The sequence below is a fragment of the Myotis brandtii genome, unplaced genomic scaffold (assembly GCF_000412655.1).
Source record: "Myotis brandtii unplaced genomic scaffold, ASM41265v1 scaffold698, whole genome shotgun sequence".
NCBI lineage: Eukaryota > Metazoa > Chordata > Mammalia > Chiroptera > Vespertilionidae > Myotis > Myotis brandtii.
Window position 1 is genome coordinate 959,489 of NW_005370731.1, and position 17,619 is coordinate 977,107.

Below are 17,619 nucleotides of genomic sequence, written 5' to 3' on the forward strand. Positions count from 1 at the left end.
AGGGACAAAGCGCGACCAATAGAAACAGGAAATGCAGTTCCACCATATCCGGCATTGCCTCTGGCGCCTGCGCTCTGTGCTGGGGAGGCCGGGTGACGTCTGGTGAATCCAAGATGGCGGCGCTCGGCTGATCCTGCTGCAGGTGAGGGGCCCGGGGCGGTGGGGGCGGGATGCAGCAGGTATGTGCGGGGCAGGGTTGGGCTGCGGAGCACCGGTCGCGTCCATATCTATGCTCTCCGTCTTCTGCAGGTGACGGAGGTGCCGCCGCCTCCCGCCTGACGTTCCTGGGGAGACCCTGCACCGCTCCTGCCGCCGCGGCCATGTCTGGGCCCGGCAACAAACGCGCCGCCGGCGACGGGGGCTCGGGGCCCCCAGAGAAGTTGAGCCGCGAGGAGAAGACCACGACCACGCTTATAGAACCCATTCGTCTGGGGGGCATCTCTTCTACGGTTCGTTCCCTCCCTCAACTCTGTTCTCCCAACTCTGTTCTCCGCCCAAATCGCCCGGAACCGTATTCCCAGCTCCCCACATTTAGCAGGATCCACTTTACAGAACACTCTGTTGAGGGAAACCGAGAGCAAGACGTCTGCTCTCCCTTTCCAGATGGGAAAACAGGCTGCAGAAGGGTTCGGAGGAGACAGACGCGGCCCCTCCTCCACCAAGGCGCCCTGTGGGTGTCCGCGCCCCTGTAAATCCTGTTAGTTAGCGTGGGGCTCCTCCTCCCACCCATTGCGTTGCTGTCCTCTGTCCGTCTCTCCGATTGATGTCTTGGGTCCCGCTTTCCGTGGCAGGAGGAGATGGACCTGAAGGTTTTGCAGTTCAAGAATAAGAAGCTAGCGGAGCGGTTGGAGCAGCGACAGGCTTGTGAGGATGAGCTCCGGGAGCGCATCGAGAAGCTGGAAAAGCGGCAGGCCACCGACGACGCCACGCTCCTCATCGTCAATCGCTACTGGGCCCAGGTGGATGCCCCTCTGCCTTTCAGGACTGGCCTCGATCCAGTTGCCCATTCTCAGACTCCTGCTGGGAAGCAGTGTTATCAGGGAAGCACCTGAGGAATTCATAACATTTTTGGTGCTTTCTCCCTTCAGCTGGATGAAACTGTGGAAACCCTTCTTCGACACCATGAGAACCAGGGGGAGCTGTCTTCAGGGACAGAGGCGCCTGGAACCCAGGAGGGGCCGACCCGTGATGAGACCCCTCTCACAGAGCCAGGGACGTCAGAACTGAGGGGTAGGGCCAGAGCCCGAGGACCTGGGAGCTTAATTACATTCTGGGAAAGGTCCTGGAGAGGAAGGGACTTTTGATATTAGGCTCCTGGAGTCCCTACCTCCCCTCCCACACAGGCACATAAAATTGATTTCATGTTTGGGCAGCTAGTACAATGGGTCAAAATACAGGCTTTGGAATCTGAGTGACTTGGTTCATAGTGCATTTTATGTTTTGAGATTCGTTTAGTTAAAAGTGTTAATATGGAGTGTTGACTGTGTATCTGGCACTGATCTAGACTTGCAGGAGACATAGATAAGCAAAAAAGAAATACTACCTCTGCCATCAGAGAAGAAGTGATTGTAAATCATAAGTTAAAAGTATAGGGGCCCCTGAACGGGAATTAGTGTGTGCGCACTTGAGTGTGGTTCTATTTTATTTTATTTATTGATTTTAGGGAGAGAGAGAACATCATAGATTTGTTGTTCCACTTTTTTATGCATTCGTTGGTTGATTCTTGTATGTGCTCTGACCAGGGATCAAACCCACAACCTGATGCTCTAACCAACCGAGTGACCCAGCCAGGGCCTGGTGTGGGTTTAATTTAGTTTGAGAAGGCTTCCCTGCAGAAATAATTGGGAGCATTGTGGCCTTGGGGGAATTACCTCTTGAATCTCTGTTGTTTTGATTTCAAGATGGGGATAACAGTGCACTATAGGTGTCCTTGTGTTGATTCAGTGAGCCGAAGAGTGTTGAATGGCTCAGTCTGGAACTTGGTTCAGAGTTGTAACTGCTGCTATTATCCTCATTAGTGTCTCCATCCCTCCTAGAGACCCTGCCCATGCAGCTGCGGCCCCCACTCAGTGAGCCAGCCTTGGCTTTTGTGGTGGCACTGGGTGCCAGCAGCAATGAGGAGGTGGAGCTGCAGCTACAGGGCCAAATGGAGTTCTCCAAGGCAGCCGTGTCCCGTGTCGTGGAGGCCTCAGACCGCCTGCAGCGCCAGGTGGAGGAACTCTGCCAGCGAGTATACAGTGGAGGTTAGTGCTTTGTGCCCCCGCCCCAGAGATCTCCATACCAATTTGCATCTTTATTCTATCCCTTTTTCAATGCCTCTGACCCAGAGGCAGCCAGAATTTCCCAAGGACTAAATCAGTCATGTTCTCAGGGAAGGGTTAGGTTGTAGATGGGGGCTCCGACTTTGATTTCTGGAGTTGAACTCTAAAGAGATCGAGAAGAGGAGCTGTTGATTCTAGTGGGGCTAACCCCTTTTGGCGGGATATCTTTTTTGGAGCACTTTGCACAAGACAGAGCAGCAAGTGCCCAGGCTTTGTAGGCAGACGGGCTTCCCCAAGCCTTAGTTCTGTCACTCTAGCCTTGGCATTCTGGGCAGATGGCTCTCCTCTCCGAGCTGGTTTCCTCCTCTGTGCGATGGGGGTAAAGACTCCTAGCTCTGTCATGGTGGATCACACTGGGCACAGAGCAGACCCCAGAATGAGTTAGCACTTTTCCCCATTGCCCTGGACTTGACTCTGACCCGAGCCCTGACTTCCCAGGGGATAGTGAACACCCTGGTGAGGCGGCTCAGGCACGCACCCGGGAGCTGGGCCGTGAGAACCGGCGACTTCAGGACTTGGCCACCCAGCTACAGGAGAAGCACCACCGTATCTCATTGGAGGTGGGCGTTGCATTTTTGGGGGTGGGATTAGACCCAGGGCAGGGTCTAGGTTAGGTGGACACCCAAGGATCTTAGGGAACCAAGTCTCCTCATTTAAGCATCTGCCCTCTTCGTTGTTCTCAGTACTCTGAGCTCCAGGATAAAGTGACTTCAGCAGAGACCAAAGTGCTAGAAATGGAGACGACAGTAGAGGACCTGCAGTGGGACATTGAGAAGCTGCGCAAGCGTGAGCAAAAGCTCAATAAGCACCTGGCGGAGGCCTTGGAGCAGGTGGGGCTAGGGTGCTGTGTCAGATGTAGGGGCTGGGTACCTAGGGCCCTAGGTTCTCTCCTCACACTCATCTGTCTGTCTGTCTGTCTTTCTTTCTCTCCTCTCTACAGCTCAACTCTGGCTACTATGTGTCTGGAAGTTCCTCAGGCTTCCAGGGGGGCCAGATCACACTCAGCATGCAGAAGGTGAGCAGGTATCATTCTTCCCAGTCCCTCCCATAATCTTTTCTCTACCCTTGACATTCCCCACAGAATTATGGTGTCTGAGGTCCTTCCCTGTCACTCATGCTGCTCTTTGTTGTATTCATGCACAATTATGTTCAGTAGGTCATTGCTAAACAGTAAGTGCTAGGCACTGTGCTGGGAGCAAGCATATTGGAGAACAAAATAGACAAAAACCAAAGCTTTCATGGAGCTTAAGTTCTAGTCGGGAGAACTGACAAGAAGTAAGGAAAATAGTACATCAGGTGGTTATAAGCACCACAAGGAGAAAGTGTAGACAGTAGATAAATGGAAGTGTTGGGGACGATTGGAATTCTTAGTTGGGTGGCTGAAGAAGAGCCTTGCTGAGACAGTGCATTTAATCACTGTCATTCCTTGTCCTACCTATGCTCTCACCTCTTGGCCGTTGCACATTTTCTTGGTGCTGTGGGGGATCACCATGCCCTATTCCCGTTCCTTCATCTTACTCTTCAGGGCTTCCAGGAAGCCTTCTCTCACACCTTGTCCGTTACAGGCCTTGGTTCCCAGCATTCACCATGCAGTATTGAGTTTACTTCCACTTGCCTGGGAGCTCTTAGGAAAGTGCTTAGGTCTGGCTTGTCCCAGGGGCTTCAGAGTACATCATTGCTGCACATAGGAGAGCGTGAGTGGGGCTTATGTGAAGGAAGCATGCCTCCTGGCCTGGCCCTGACTGCCACAGCCTTTCCCATCCCACAGTTTGAGATGCTGAATGCGGAGTTAGAGGAAAACCAGGAATTGGCCAATAACCGCATGACAGAGCTGGAGAAGCTACAGGCCGAACTTCAGGGGGCTGTGCGGACCAATGAGCGCCTCAAGGTGGGCATTTGGGGCCGGGAGGGCCTAAGACTGCAAGGTGGGGGCTGAATCCTTTCACTGATCACTTTTGGGCATCCCTCCCTTTAGGTGGCCCTACGTAGTCTTCCTGAAGAGGTGGTACGGGAGACGGGGGAATATCGAATGCTGCAGGCCCAGTTCTCACTGCTTTACAATGAGTCTCTGCAAGTGAAGACCCAGCTGGATGAGGCCCGGGGGCTGCTGCTGGCCACCAAGAACTCCCACCTGAGACACATTGAACACATGGAGGTATGGCCCTAGAACGGGTGGGGGCTGTGGTAAGTGCCAGACCCTGAGGGTTAAGGCTTTCCTGGTCTGAGTCCCTGTATGCCTGCCAGGGGTCCCTTGGGAATAAATTGTTAAGCCACTGAGGCCTAAGGCAGGGGGCTTGCCAGGGAGCAGAGGGACTGTGTGGGTCCTTAATGCCTCAACCCACAGAGCGATGAGTTGGGGCTGCAGAAGAAGCTGCGCACAGAGGTTATCCAGCTGGAGGACACACTGGCCCAGGTACGCAAGGAGTACGAGATGCTGCGCATCGAGTTTGAACAGAACCTGGCGGCCAACGAGCAGGCGGGTATGTGGTGAGGACAGGGTGGAGGTGGGCCTTATCTGGGATTCCTGGGCCCTAGTGAGGGACTGCTGCTCATCCAGATGCAAGAGGTTTAACCCTTCCTGTCACAGAGCCTCATCTCCCTGTGGAAAACAGGTACCACACCACCTGGCTCAAAGGCACAGTAAGATTTAACAACCAGCTGAGGTGGTTGATGGAGCAGGCTTAGAACATGAACTGCCAGCCCCACCTGTGGCTCTCTGGCCTTCAGGTGTCTCTCTCAGATAACTCATTTATTTTGGAAAGAGTTATTTAATACCACCTATGGCCAGGCTCTGTTCTAGGCTTTGGGATTATACCAGTGAACAAAACATTGGAGCACTGTTATAATGGGGGAAGGCAGGAATAGAGAAGAAAATATGGAATATGTATTTTAGATAATGACAAATATGCCAAGAAAAATAAAGCATGGATTGAAGACAGGAAGTATTAGGAGAAAGGGTGTTGCAGTTTTGGATGGGGAGGCCTGAGAAATGTATTACTGAGAAGGTGACGTTTGTTTAAAAATCCAGAAGTAGATTAACTCACTTTTGTGAATTTACTGTTATCTGTTCTTTTGAAGGAAATTTGGAAGTATTTAAAAATGTACATGAGCAGAAATAACACAAAGACAGTGGGAAGTTACTTTTGGGTGAATTTTCTTCAAAGTAAAGTCTACATTACTTTGATGAGGTCATATTGTAAAGTCTGCATTACTTTGATGAGGTCACACTGTATAAGGCTTCAGTTTTCCTCTTTATAATGGGAGTGATGGCTCTGGCTTCTCCTCTTCCCCCACTAAAGAGTTGGGCCCTAATCCAGGGGCCAGTCTGACGTTAGTCCCTAACCCTCCCCTAGGGCCCATCAACCGTGAGATGCGCCATCTGATCAGCAGTCTTCAAAACCACAACCACCAGCTAAAGGGGGATGCCCAGCGATACAAGCGGAAGCTGCGGGAAGTGCAGGCTGAGATTGGCAAGGTGAGGAGAGTGCTGCCTGGGAGAAGCCTTGGCTAGACCCCAGTGAGTACCATCTCACTGCAGCCCTGTTCTCTCCTGTTCTTTGCAGCTCCGGGCCCAGGCCAGTGGCTCTACGCACTCTATCCCCAACCTGGGCCACTCAGAGGACTCTGGCCTCAGTGCCCCAGCCGTAGGGAAAGAAGAGGGCGGGCCAGGCCCTGTTGGAGCCCATGAGACCAGAAAGGAGATAGCGTCAGTGCCTGTTGCCGCCATGACTACCTCCTCAGCAAAGAAGGAGGAACTGGTCCCCTCTGAGGAAGATGCCCAGGCCTTAACCCCCGGGTCCCAGGGCCCCTCTTCCCGGGGCCGAGAACCTGAGGCCAGGCCCAAACGGGAGCTTCGGGAGCGGGAAGGGCCTGGCCTGGGACCCCAGTCTATAGCCTCAGCACTTTCAAGAGCTGATCGGGAGAAGGCCAAGGTGGAGGAGGCCAAGAGGAAGGAGTCAGAACTCCTTAAAGGTCTCCGAGCAGAGCTCAAGTGAGGCCCTATTCCTGTCTTCTTCCCACCCCTGCCAAGTGGTCTCCAGCCCTACTTACCAAGTCCTCCTGTGCCTCTCCCAGGAAGGCCCAGGAAAGCCAGAAGGAAATGAAGCTGCTGCTGGATATGTACAAATCAGCACCCAAGGAGCAGCGGGATAAGGTGCAGCTCATGGCAGCTGAACGCAAGGCCAAGGCCGAGGTGAGGTCAGGAAGGGCTTGTGGGGCATATAGAGAGGCTACCCCATAGGGTTCTGACCAAAGCAGAGCCCTAGATCAGCAGGAAGCCATGACAAGAGAGCTCCCTCCTTCTGGCGGCTGTAGGTCGATGAGCTACGGAGTCGTATCCGGGAGTTGGAGGAGAGGGATCGACGGGAGAGCAAGAAGATTGCAGATGAAGATGCCCTGAGGCGCATTCGGCAGGCAGAGGAGCAGATAGAACACCTGCAGCGCAAGTTGGGTGCCACCAAGCAGGTGTGAGCCTCTTGTGGTTCTCTTGCTTCTAAATGTTAGGATTCCCTTTACCCGCTCCCTCCAACCCCCCAGTCTTGGGTGCTTCTAGCAGATGGCCTGGTTCCACTCGGTGGTTCTTTGCTCAGTCGTGTGTTCCTGGGGTTTCCCCATGGTCCTCCTGTCCATCTACCACACTCCATCGGTCCTTGCCCATACAGGAGGAGGAGGCTCTGCTGTCGGAGATGGATGTGACAGGGCAGGCCTTTGAGGACATGCAGGAGCAAAATGGGCGGCTGCTACAGCAGTTGCGGGAAAAGGACGATGCCAACTTCAAGCTGATGTCGGAGCGGATCAAGGCCAACCAGATTCACAAGCTGCTGCGGGAGGAGAAGGATGAGCTGGGTGAGCAGGTTCTTGGCCTCAAGTCTCAGGTATGGTCACCCTGGGCTTGTAGGGTGGAGCTGGAGAGGCAGGGGCTTCCCAGCACTGAATCGCTACCCCTGTCCTCAGGTGGATGCCCAGCTGCTGACCGTGCAGAAGCTGGAGGAAAAAGAGCGGGCCTTGCAGGGCAGCCTTGGAGGTGTGGAGAAGGAGCTGACGCTGCGCAGCCAGGCCCTGGAGCTCAATAAGAGGAAGGTGAGGCCGGGCCCAGGGGAAGCAACAGAAGATGCTGGCTCACAGCTGAAGAAGTCAGGCTCACGTCTCAAACTCTTACTATGTTCCAGACCCTGTGCTGGGGACTTCCCACACTTGGTCAGATTTCAGTCTCATAATGATCCTGTGATGGTTTTTCTTGTTATCCGTGAGGAAACTAAGGCGCAGGAGGTCAGCTGACTTGCTCAAGGAAGAGTAGAACTTGGGTTCGGTGGGTCTCCTTGGCTCTAGGACCCGCATCCTGACCTGTAAAATGGGGATGGTGGTTCCTGTCACACAGTTGTATTAAAACTAAGAAATACCTAGTTCGTGGTAAAGGCTTAAGATAGATACTGATTTTCAGTTTCTTTCTCCACTGGGCCTTTTCCTCCTGTTTCATCCATTCATTCAGGCCGGGGGTGGGGATCAGTAGAAAGCCTGCGAAATCATTCGGTCCGGCCCTGCCGAGGCCATTGCAGGGGGCTCGAAATTCAATAAATCTAGGAGCTTTTTTCATAGCAACCAAATTTATAGTAAGTGAACGATATTAAGCGAATGATGTTATAAATTTCCAAATGGCCTTGGTGAAAAACGTTCCCCACCCCTAATTTAGGCAGTGTACATGCCCTTGCTGTATATACCCGACCCCGTGCTGAGTGCTGGGGAGACCATGGGAACAAGAGGGTCCTATTAGAAGAGGGAAATTCCAGTCTTTAGGGACAGATAGCCAGCCAGTGATCCCAGAGATAAAATAATGTTATCACAGATCATAGCAAGTTTTGTGAGGGATAACTAAGGTGGCTGTATAAAAAAATATGAAGTGACATTTAAGTTGAGGGAGTTGCAGGAGAGACGTATGTATTGGAGTTGTAGCAGAGGGACAGCCCTGTGAAAGCTTGGAGTCAGGAGAGAGTGTTACGCAGCTGAGGAAAGTGTCCGGAATGAGGAAGAATAGGAGGAGGTATGAGTCCAGAGGTCAGGAGGGACCAGCTCCAGTGAAGAAAATTGGACTTAATCCCAGGAGCAAGAATCACTGGAATGTTTGACACAAGCATCTGTGGACCATGGTGCCTAGCTCCGTAGGCTCAGGAGAATGGTGCCCTCCTTGTCTCCCTCCCTCAGGCTGTGGAAGCAGCCCAGCTGGCTGAGGACCTGAAGGTACAGCTGGAGCATGTGCAGACGCGGCTGCGAGAGATTCAGCCTTGCTTGGCAGAGAGCCGGGCCGCTCGAGAGAAAGAGAGCTTCAACCTCAAGAGGGCTCAGGTGTGCGCATGGTGGGGACAAGGTCACTGGTGTGGCCTGGGGTGGCGGGGGTCAGGATGCAGACCCTTGTACTCAGCCTAGCCCCTGTCCTGCTTCAGGAGGACATCTCACGACTGCGGCGCAAGCTGGAGAAGCAGAGGAAGGTGGAGGTTTATGCAGATGCGGATGAAATCCTCCAGGAGGAGATCAAGGAGTACAAGGTGGGGCTGTGGGGCTCAGTTGTGCCCCATCAACCTAGGAATCTTAAATGAGGGGCTGGTTGGAGCACTAGTGGGTAGTCTGGGGACCCCAGAAATAAGGTAGGATAGCAAAAAGTGGGCAGAACCGGTTATGGAGAATCAGACAACTGACCAAGAATTGTACACATACTGCAGGTCAGGCAGTGCCTGGCCAGGGGTGGGAGGGCCTGGAACTAGACCTAGTCACAGAGCTCTTGAAATTGACAGTGTGTTGGAGGAGGCAGCCAATTCTCCCCTCTGAGTGATCAGCAGTGTGGGATCCCCGGGGGAAGGGAGGCTCTTAAACCGCCCTGGGGGTCAGCAGGCTTCCTGGAAGGAATGTCATCCTAAAGAAACATGAAGGATGAGTCCGAGTTGGCTGTGAGGAATGGGACAAGAGGATTCTGGCAAAGGGGAAGGCAGAGGTGAGGCCCCTAATTGAGAGAGGGGTGCTGGAGGACAGCCGGACCTTGTACTTGGAGGACAGAATGTGGGTTTTGTAGTGACCAGCCAGCCCGAGAACACTGGGCAGTGTCAACTTGAAACATTTGACACAGGATCAAACGTGCGGTAAACCAGGTTGGCCACATGGAGACACGCAAGGGTTTTAAACCAGAGCGTTGTGGTCTGATTTGCTGTCAGATTTGGGTTAAAGTAGGTAAAGACTAGAGGCAGGGGGGTTTGTTAAGCTATTGTAATCGTTGAGGCAAAACCTGATACTAAGAAACAAGTAGAGGGGCTAAGGAGATACTTAAGAGGCAGAATTGCTTGGATTCAGTGATTGGAGGGAGACAAAAATACTGAACTCCTGGGTACCTGATGTGAGAAACTGGGTGAATGAAGAGTGGCATTTAGTGGCATTAGGAAGACTGAATAGGAGTAGGGGTTGGTGGACAGTGTTCAGAGATGTTGAGCACACGGTGCCTGCGGGACATCTGGGAAGGCACTCAAAGCAAAAGGGCAGGTCTGGAGAACAGAGGTTTGGGGGTTATCAGCTGAGGCAGAAATAGAAGTGAGGGTCTGGCATAAGAAGGGACAGGGGTCATTCTCCTTAGGAACCTCAAAGCTTTAAAGATGGGCTGGAGAGAGAAGCCTATGGATTGGGGTGAAGGAGAGTGATGATCATAGAGGGAGTTGATGGGGGAAGCACTTCAAGGAGGAGGGGGTGAGCTGAACCAGAGTGGCCAAGAGGGCAAATGAAGGGAGTGATGAGAGATGCCCTGGATGCGGCAGTTTTGGTGGGAATGGTTCTGGGACGGGTGGGGGTGGAGTTGAGGTCAGCTGACATGACCTGCACACTCGCTAACTGGAGTGAAGAGAGGGTGGAAGGTGGGTCGCAAACCTTTGAAACAGTTTGGCCTTAAAGGGTGAGAGGCAGCTGCAGGCAGCTATGGTGGGTAAGGGAAGGATTTCTCAAGAGGAGACAGACTTTGGATCCTGTCAAATGCTGGTGTAGGGTTCTGAGGGCTAGAGGTGGTGGTGGTGGCTGGGCTGGGATTTCAAGCCGAGCAGAGGAGGAATGTTTGTGAATGCTGAGCTGAGGGAATTCCTGTCTGGAGTCGGAGGAGAGACCTGGTGGCAGGTATCAGGATAGGAGCAGAGATTTGTAAAACTTCCAGGGACCCACAGCAGGATCTCTGGACCCAGTTGAGGGTAGAGACTGCATATTTCTAGTGGCTCTGCCATGCCCCCCTGTGACTAGAGGTGCAGGTGAAGTAGACATTTGGCTTAAGCCAGGATTGGGGTTTTTCCAGAGAAGAACAGAGAGGAAAGAGATGAAGCCCAAGGGCAGAGAAGCCCAGGCTGAGCCTGTGGGCTGTTGGCCTTGAGAGGGAACATGTGACCACTGGCCACCACTGCCAGGTTAGAATCCAGACTGCGACTGTGTAGCTTTGAGACCAGCTTCTTCTGAGTCTCGGTTCCCTCGTGTAGAGTGCTCATGCACACCTCCCAGGGCTATGGAGAGTTGGATGCAGTTGGCTGTATATGTGATAGCACAGCCAGAACCACCTCCTGCTGTCGGCTGGGGTTCTGGGCACCATCAGGACTGTTCCTGAGCTGATCGGTTACCTTTGCCTGCCCCAGGCGCGGTTGACCTGCCCCTGCTGTAACACGCGCAAGAAGGACGCAGTGCTTACCAAGTGCTTCCACGTTTTCTGCTTCGAGTGCGTGCGGGGCCGCTATGAGGCCCGCCAGAGGAAGTGTCCCAAGTGCAATGCAGCCTTTGGTGCCCATGACTTCCACCGAGTCTACATCAGCTGAACCCGTAACTCAGGGGACTTTGGAACACCCGTGGGCCCTGGGGGCTGTGCCTCCAGCCCCTGCCCATCCAGTCGGCTTGGGGTCTCCAGTGCATGCTAGTGGGAGTGGGGTCAGCCAAGCTCAGTCCCACCTTTTCTCCAGTCAGAGCTGAGGCACCCACCATGCAGGAAAGATCTGTGAGCACCCAGGTCCATCCCAGCCCTAAGGGGGAAATCCCAAGGCTGTGACCCCCATGGAAGAGGAGACTCACTCACTACCTGCTTACACACCCACAAGTGAGGACCAGGGTGGGCTGGGTTCCAGCCCCTTGCTCCCTGCCTTCCAGGCCCAGACAGGGCTTCTCCTGTGGAGTTCCCTGGGCTCTTTGGTCCGGCTCTTGTGCGTAAGGAGTAACAGTCCTCTTCCTCGGGAAGCTCTGTGGTTGCTGCAGTCACCTTGCCCTTATTTTGGGAGTGCTGAACCAAGATCACGTTTCTATTCTAATCAGGCCCCTCTGGATATCTTCTCCCAAGCCCTCTTACCCCACCTCACGCTTCCCAACCCGTCCCCAGCCCTGACTCTGCTTTCATCCTGGTGGCCTTAACTGCAGTGGAGGCAGAACTTCTGATCATTCCAGGTAGAAGAGCTTCATCTAGCCCTGTAACTGAGCCTGTACCACGATGCTTGCTGTGCTGCCTGCCCAAGCAAACTGGGCTGTGAGGGCAGCAGGCCTGGCCTGGAAGGTGGAGCTGCTGACAGGTGCAAGGGGCCACTCGGACTCACAGCCCCTGCTCTAGAGATGTCTTGTAATATAGGCTGTATGTCATGAATAAACATCCAACCTCCAGCCTGTGGTCCGAGTAGCCAGGTTCCATGCCCTAAACGATTTTAGCTGCTACCTGTCTTGCGGCTGCCCCGCCTGGCGTGTGAACCTGGAGCTTCTGTACAGATGAGAGACCCTGCTCCTCTCCACCCCAGCGCGTCACGCTCAGACCTAACGGCTGCCAGAGGTTGCTGGCTGGGCTCGAGGGAGGAGCGTGCCTGCAGGGAGAAAGCATCCCGCCCCTTTGGAGCCAGCGGGCCCCTCCCATTGGGAAGAGCTGACCCTTCTGCGCGGGGCTGGCCACACCCCTGGCAGTCATTGGCTGCAGGGGAGCGCCCAGCTGCATCCTGGGAAATGGAGTTCCCAATTGGCACCTAGCGACCAGGTCCTGGGGGCGGGGGGAAGTGGCCCTGCGTCCTGCGGGAGGCCCTCCCCCTCAGGCAAACAGATCGGGACGCCTCGGTGTGTGCCTTTCTTCATTGCAATTTGCGCCGGCGGTCACCGGGTGTCGCGTGTCCCCTCGGGACCGTTTCGAGTGTCGAGGGGCACTTCTGGGTTCAGCGTGTTGACGGGTCGGAGAGAGCCATCACTGAGGCTGTACTGGGGCTCCCACCGAGGCCGGTGCTGACCGGGGTTGGTTCCGGCGCTGGCGTCGGGGCCATGGCCAGGCTAGCGGCCGCGAGCTTGGCCACAGTCCCACTTTCGTGCGGTCCTGCAGTCGCGCCTTCACAGGGGCTTGCAACCTGGTCTGTCTGTGGGGCCCACCTGGCGCCCAGGCTTTCGGCGGGGCTGCAGCGGCTGGGCCAGGTCGGACTGGAGACGGACACGCGGGCTACAGTGGCTTCCTGCGCTGTGCTGGAGGTGGCGGGGACGCTCACCGAGGCACGGGCCGTGGCCGGAGATGGCATCGAGCCTCCGAAAAAATGTGCGTGGCTCGAGGGCAGCAGTGGCGAGGGTGAGGGAAACGCAGCACGTTGCATCACAGTGAGGCTGCTTGGCGCCGAGAGGCTCTGGTGCCCGGGAGTGGGTCGGGGTCAGCCAGTCCTCTGAGTCACCCCTTTCCCAGGAGCCACCCCTGTGGGCTCCTTCGATGCAGGTTACTACATATCGCCTCCCCACGTATCTTCCATATCCAGAGGAGCTTAAAACTGCTGGTGAGCCCTCCTACCTGATAAAGTGGGCATCAGACCACATTCTCACGCTCAAGCCCAAGGGGATGAGAGAAAGATGCCAGGATTTCAGTGACAGGAGCAAGCACTGATGCCACAGGAGTACAGAGTAAACTCCATAAACGTTGGTTTGCAGTGGCCTGCCCCGTGCTGGGAGGATCTACTTTAGGGGCTGGCCAGGCCCCTCCAGCCAGGAGTTTTGGCCTCTTACAAGCCCAGTGGCCTCCGTGGCTGTGATGCCCTGGATTCCTTGGACGCCAGGCCAGAACTGACCTTGCCTGGCATCTTGAGGGTGAGCAGATGTTGGCCTTCTGATGAAGGTGCCTGTTTCAGCCAGAACTAGGGCTACTGTCTGTGATTGGACACAGGGTCCAGCGGAGCATTTAGCACTGACCTCTCCAGAACTTCCCTCCAGCCCTGTGGTGCTACACTCCCCTAGTTTTCCTCAAATTTACTATTTTCTGCTGGTCCTCTTCCTAAATTCTCTTTCTACTCTGCCACTCCTCCTGGGTATGTTTATCTGTGGCCACAGCTACAGCTAAGCTGCTATGGCCCAACTCCTCCAGCCCAGTTCTCTTTCCTGAGTCCAAACGTGGGGTGGGGGGGGAGTCGGGGGTGAGATCATGTCTCTCCTTAAAAATCCCCCAGTGGTGCCCTGTCCCAAGGCTCCTCAAACAAGATGCTCCACACTCTGGCCTCTGCTCTCTACTTTCCCTCAATCCCCACCCCGCTCTGTTCTAAACCCACACCCAACTGTTATGCACCCTTTATTCCCCCCCTGCCCCCCGCCCCTACCTATACCATTTCCTGTTGCCACAATCCTCATTCCTTAGGTCACTTCCTTAGCCAGTTTCCTGATGTAGTGCTGTGGCAGGCACCGTGCCTGGGTCCACAGCCCCTTCTAAGTCTGAACAAATCACTACTCTAGCGCCAGTTCTCTCCCTGGAGGCTCCTCTCTTTACTCCTATGCCGAGACCAGTTCTGATGTCCCTCAATTGTCCCCAGGACTGGGGACACGGGGAATGTGAGATAGCCTTCATTACCTCTCCATGAAAGGCAAGTCCCTCCTTCCTTTCCCCTACCTCACCCCTTGCTTTCCACATGGGGAAGGGGGAGGGGAAGGAGAGGCAGTGAGCCTTTCCTGGGAGTCTGGGTCAGAGAGGCACAAGGAAGGTGGGAGACAGCTTCCTGGCTGGCGCAGGAGACTCCTGGCAGACCGGGGCAGAGGCAGGCGATGGGTTAAAGCAGGTGCTGACCTCAGGCTCGCCATGACCAGGCCTAGGCCTAGGAGATAGCTCAGAGGTAAGCCCAGCATTGAGGATTCATCAGAGCAACCCTGCCTGGCCCAGCGTGGAGCCCAGGCAGGCCCAACGGTGGGGGAGAGGCTTGGTTAGGTGCTCCTGGCCATTTGCATTTCCCTCCCTTCCTTGCTGTGGCTCTGAAGCAAGTGGCTGCCCTTCTCTGAGCCTCAGCCTCTCCACACGGTGAGGGCTGTGGACTACAGCCTGAGAGTAAGGTGACAAGCCAGGTCTCCACCACCACCGCTCCTTAGAGTCTAGGATGCTATGGTCCAGATAAAGGGCTGGGCCAGGTCCAGTACCCAGGTGAACCAGGGAAGGTGGCCGCCAGCTTCTGGAACTCGGTCTTTGGAGCTTTCCCACGTGGCAGTCTGGGGAGGGAGCAGGTATTGTGGCCAGAGAGGCCTCCGTGGAGCTGCACAGCTGGACCTGAGCCAGCCAGCGCCAGTCACCAGGCAGTCACCCAGGAGTCAGCAGGACGCGCTGGTGCCAAAGCCAGACATCAATCAGCAAGAGCTGCCAACTCTGCCACCACCTCAGAACGTTTCTCCCCCTCTCTCCCAAGGGTATGGATTTTAAAACTCAATAGACCTTCACCAGCACGTGCAGGGTGGGGATTCTAGGGCCTTGAGAAAAGACTGCAAGGGCAGCCTGGAGCTGGGCTGAGCTTTTGGGGTTACATACGGACCCTGGCTCTCGGGGAGGGACAGCTCTTTCAGCTTGCTCTAGGGTTCAAAGAGAAGACAGAAAACGCCTGGGAAATCTTATTCCCTTTATTCTCTTCTACTAATCAACATGACCACCAGTGACACAACACTGTTATTGACACACAACACTCAAAAGTGGGGCCTCTCTTCACTCCAGGGGCACAAGTAAGGTGAGGGGCTTCCCTAATGAGGGCAAAGGAGTTTGGGGCTGCTCACCTCAGGGGCAGGTGCCATGGAACCCCCTCTCGGTGATGGTGTCAAGTTTCCCCATCATTCGGGATTCATGCCCAGTTCTTTCGAGTTCCCTTCTGACCTCCATATCCATAGCAGTTTCGAGTTTCACCCTAAGCTCAGATCAGTTTCTATTCTTCCCTCTGCGTTCACCAATGACTCTGTGACCCTAGCTGCTGGGCTCCTCAGTGGGGCACTTCTGAAGAGTCAGGCCTGCGTGGAGTTGGACAAGAGGCCTTCCAGGGCGATCCGGGCCTCTGCCTGAGCTGGTCAGAGGGACTCTGGACATTGCCACCTCCCCCAACAAATCCCCTGCTTACTTCCTCCCCAGATGTAACTTGTTCTGGGAGAGGAGCACCTGGCTTAAGGAGTTTGGGGAAGTGGGCAACAGAGAACAGGTCATACCCCAAAGGTCTCTGACTGCCCCTTTCCTGCTACAGAACCCCAGACCCCAACTCATCGAATCCACATCATCCATTGAAGTACCGGAGCCTCAACTCCTGGCCCTAACCCGTTCCTACAACATGCGAGCATCCCACTACATATGCTACACCCAAGTCCTCAATAGGCCCGCAGCCGGCCTTTGACCACACTGACCACCTCCCCCTGGACTGGCCCCCGAACTCCGAAGGCTGCTCCCCAGGACTCTCCTGGAGACAGATTTCTCAGACGGTTATGGGGGTTCTGCTTCTACCTTTAAAGGGGGTTTGTCCCCCACTGGAGTTTCTTTCTGCTACCATCTTAGAGGGAAAAGAATCTGCTTGGACGTGGAGGACTGTGTCCTGTCCTGTCTCACGGGGACGCGCCCTTTGTGGAGGCTTCTGTTGGCAGAGCTTCCGCAGGCAGGCTCCTCCCCTCAGTAGTGCTTTCCGACCTTGCACTTGGGTCGGGTGGGACTTCAATGCAGACGGCAGGAAGGGTCTCCCCACCTTCATGCCATGCCTGCCTTCTCCTCCCAGCAGGCCTGGCCTTTTCCTCCTAGTGTTCTCGGTTTTGATCCTTTGAATTTGAGGGTTATCCTTTGGGGGGCAGGGGAGATGAGAGATGGACTTTCACCTTTTGAACTTCAGGTAATGAAATGAGACGTCTCTTCCGCAGCTTTGTAGGATTCCAGGTCACCCTCTCAGGGACGTGACTCCTGAAGGGGCCACCTCTCCTGGCACGTTGGGTCTTACTCCAGGACCACAGTGCATTACTGGGGTCAGGGGGCACTTCCTTTGGACCCAGCACTGGATGGTGTCTCCAAGGTTAGGGAATGGGTTCTTGTTACAGATGTTTCAAGCGTTTTCTCCAACCATTTCAGAGGGCAACAGTCTCTCCCCTGCTGCATACATCCAGTCATGTTCGCAGGTCTGGCTGGGTTACTGAAAGCGGGTCACTGTGTGTGGTGTGTGAGAACAGGAGATGGGTCTGGCAGGGGTGTGGCTCTCATCTTTCCATTTCGCTCTGAAGGTTTCTGACTGAGAGGAGAGGAGTCAAGTAGGTGGAATCCCTTCCCAAGACCACAATCCGGCTGAGTTGTCACTTTAGAGGGCTCCAGGTATGGGGCGAGGAAGGTGGTCAGGTCTCCATATACTCTTCTGTGGGGTGTTTGGACACGCATCACTGTACAGGCTGGCTTATCCTGCCAGCAGCCTTGCTATCAGCTCAGAGGAGAGAGTGAGGTTTAAGAGCAGATCGCTGACCAATCAAATCTCTCTATTCTCTTAACTTGCTGTCTCTCGTTGCCAGAGAACCTACCAGAGCTCCCGCTGACTTGCAGAAGAGCACGCTCCAGAGGATTTATGCGCACACAGGCCTTGAGTCTCCCAAGGGGAAGGGCTTTATTCTTTGGAGGTCAACTAGCAGCAGTTCTCCCTCTTCACTGAGGACAGAATTCAAGGAAACGGGCTGCCACTGCAGTGACAAGGGTGGCAGTTAGAGTTCAGGAGGAACCTCCTGTCAGTGAGACCTGAGATGTAAGCAGGAGGGGCCCTCCATTCCTGGAGGCCTCTCAGAACAGAAGTCCCCAGGAAAGGGGTGTCCTGCCTGGCTGGGGAGGACCCTGGCGGCCTGGCTGGGGTCTGCTTGCACTTGCAGCTTAACAAGCTCCCAGGAACGGGGAAGACAGCCGGGAGTTAGCTGGGTTCCGTCTGAACAGTTTCTCCACTGGGTTTCCTTCCCTCAAAGCACTCTAACAGAATCCCCTGACTCTTCCCCCTAAATTTTTGTGGTGGTTCCCCAGTATTCTTAAAGTTATATGCACCCCAAACATCAGCCTTTAAAACAATTT

The 17,619-nt window shown here is 54.7% G+C and overlaps 1 protein-coding gene across 2 annotated transcripts; it reads left to right on the forward strand.

Moving 5' to 3' along the window:
• The first annotated feature begins 44 nt into the window (after positions 1 to 44).
• Positions 45 to 11,966, forward strand: RNF40 (ring finger protein 40, E3 ubiquitin protein ligase). 2 transcript variants are annotated; one of them, XR_001359780.1, is made up of 21 exons: positions 45 to 142; positions 250 to 449; positions 792 to 959; positions 1,089 to 1,230; positions 2,037 to 2,243; positions 2,760 to 2,881; positions 3,005 to 3,151; positions 3,262 to 3,336; positions 4,090 to 4,209; positions 4,297 to 4,476; positions 4,666 to 4,801; positions 5,675 to 5,796; positions 5,885 to 6,312; positions 6,396 to 6,513; positions 6,636 to 6,785; positions 6,983 to 7,195; positions 7,275 to 7,400; positions 8,520 to 8,660; positions 8,759 to 8,860; positions 10,964 to 11,415; positions 11,628 to 11,966. XR_001359780.1 is itself a non-coding variant. In XM_005882042.2 (20 exons), the coding sequence occupies exons 2-20, from the start codon at positions 321 to 323 to the stop codon at positions 11,138 to 11,140; spliced, it is 3,003 nt and encodes a 1,000-aa protein (XP_005882104.1). In that variant the 5' UTR covers positions 45 to 142; positions 250 to 320; the 3' UTR covers positions 11,141 to 11,966. The 2 variants fall into 2 exon arrangements, 1 of the variants encoding a protein (XP_005882104.1); XM_005882042.2 differs by having other exon boundaries at positions 10,964 to 11,966.
• Positions 11,967 to 17,619: the final 5,653 nt, after the last annotated feature.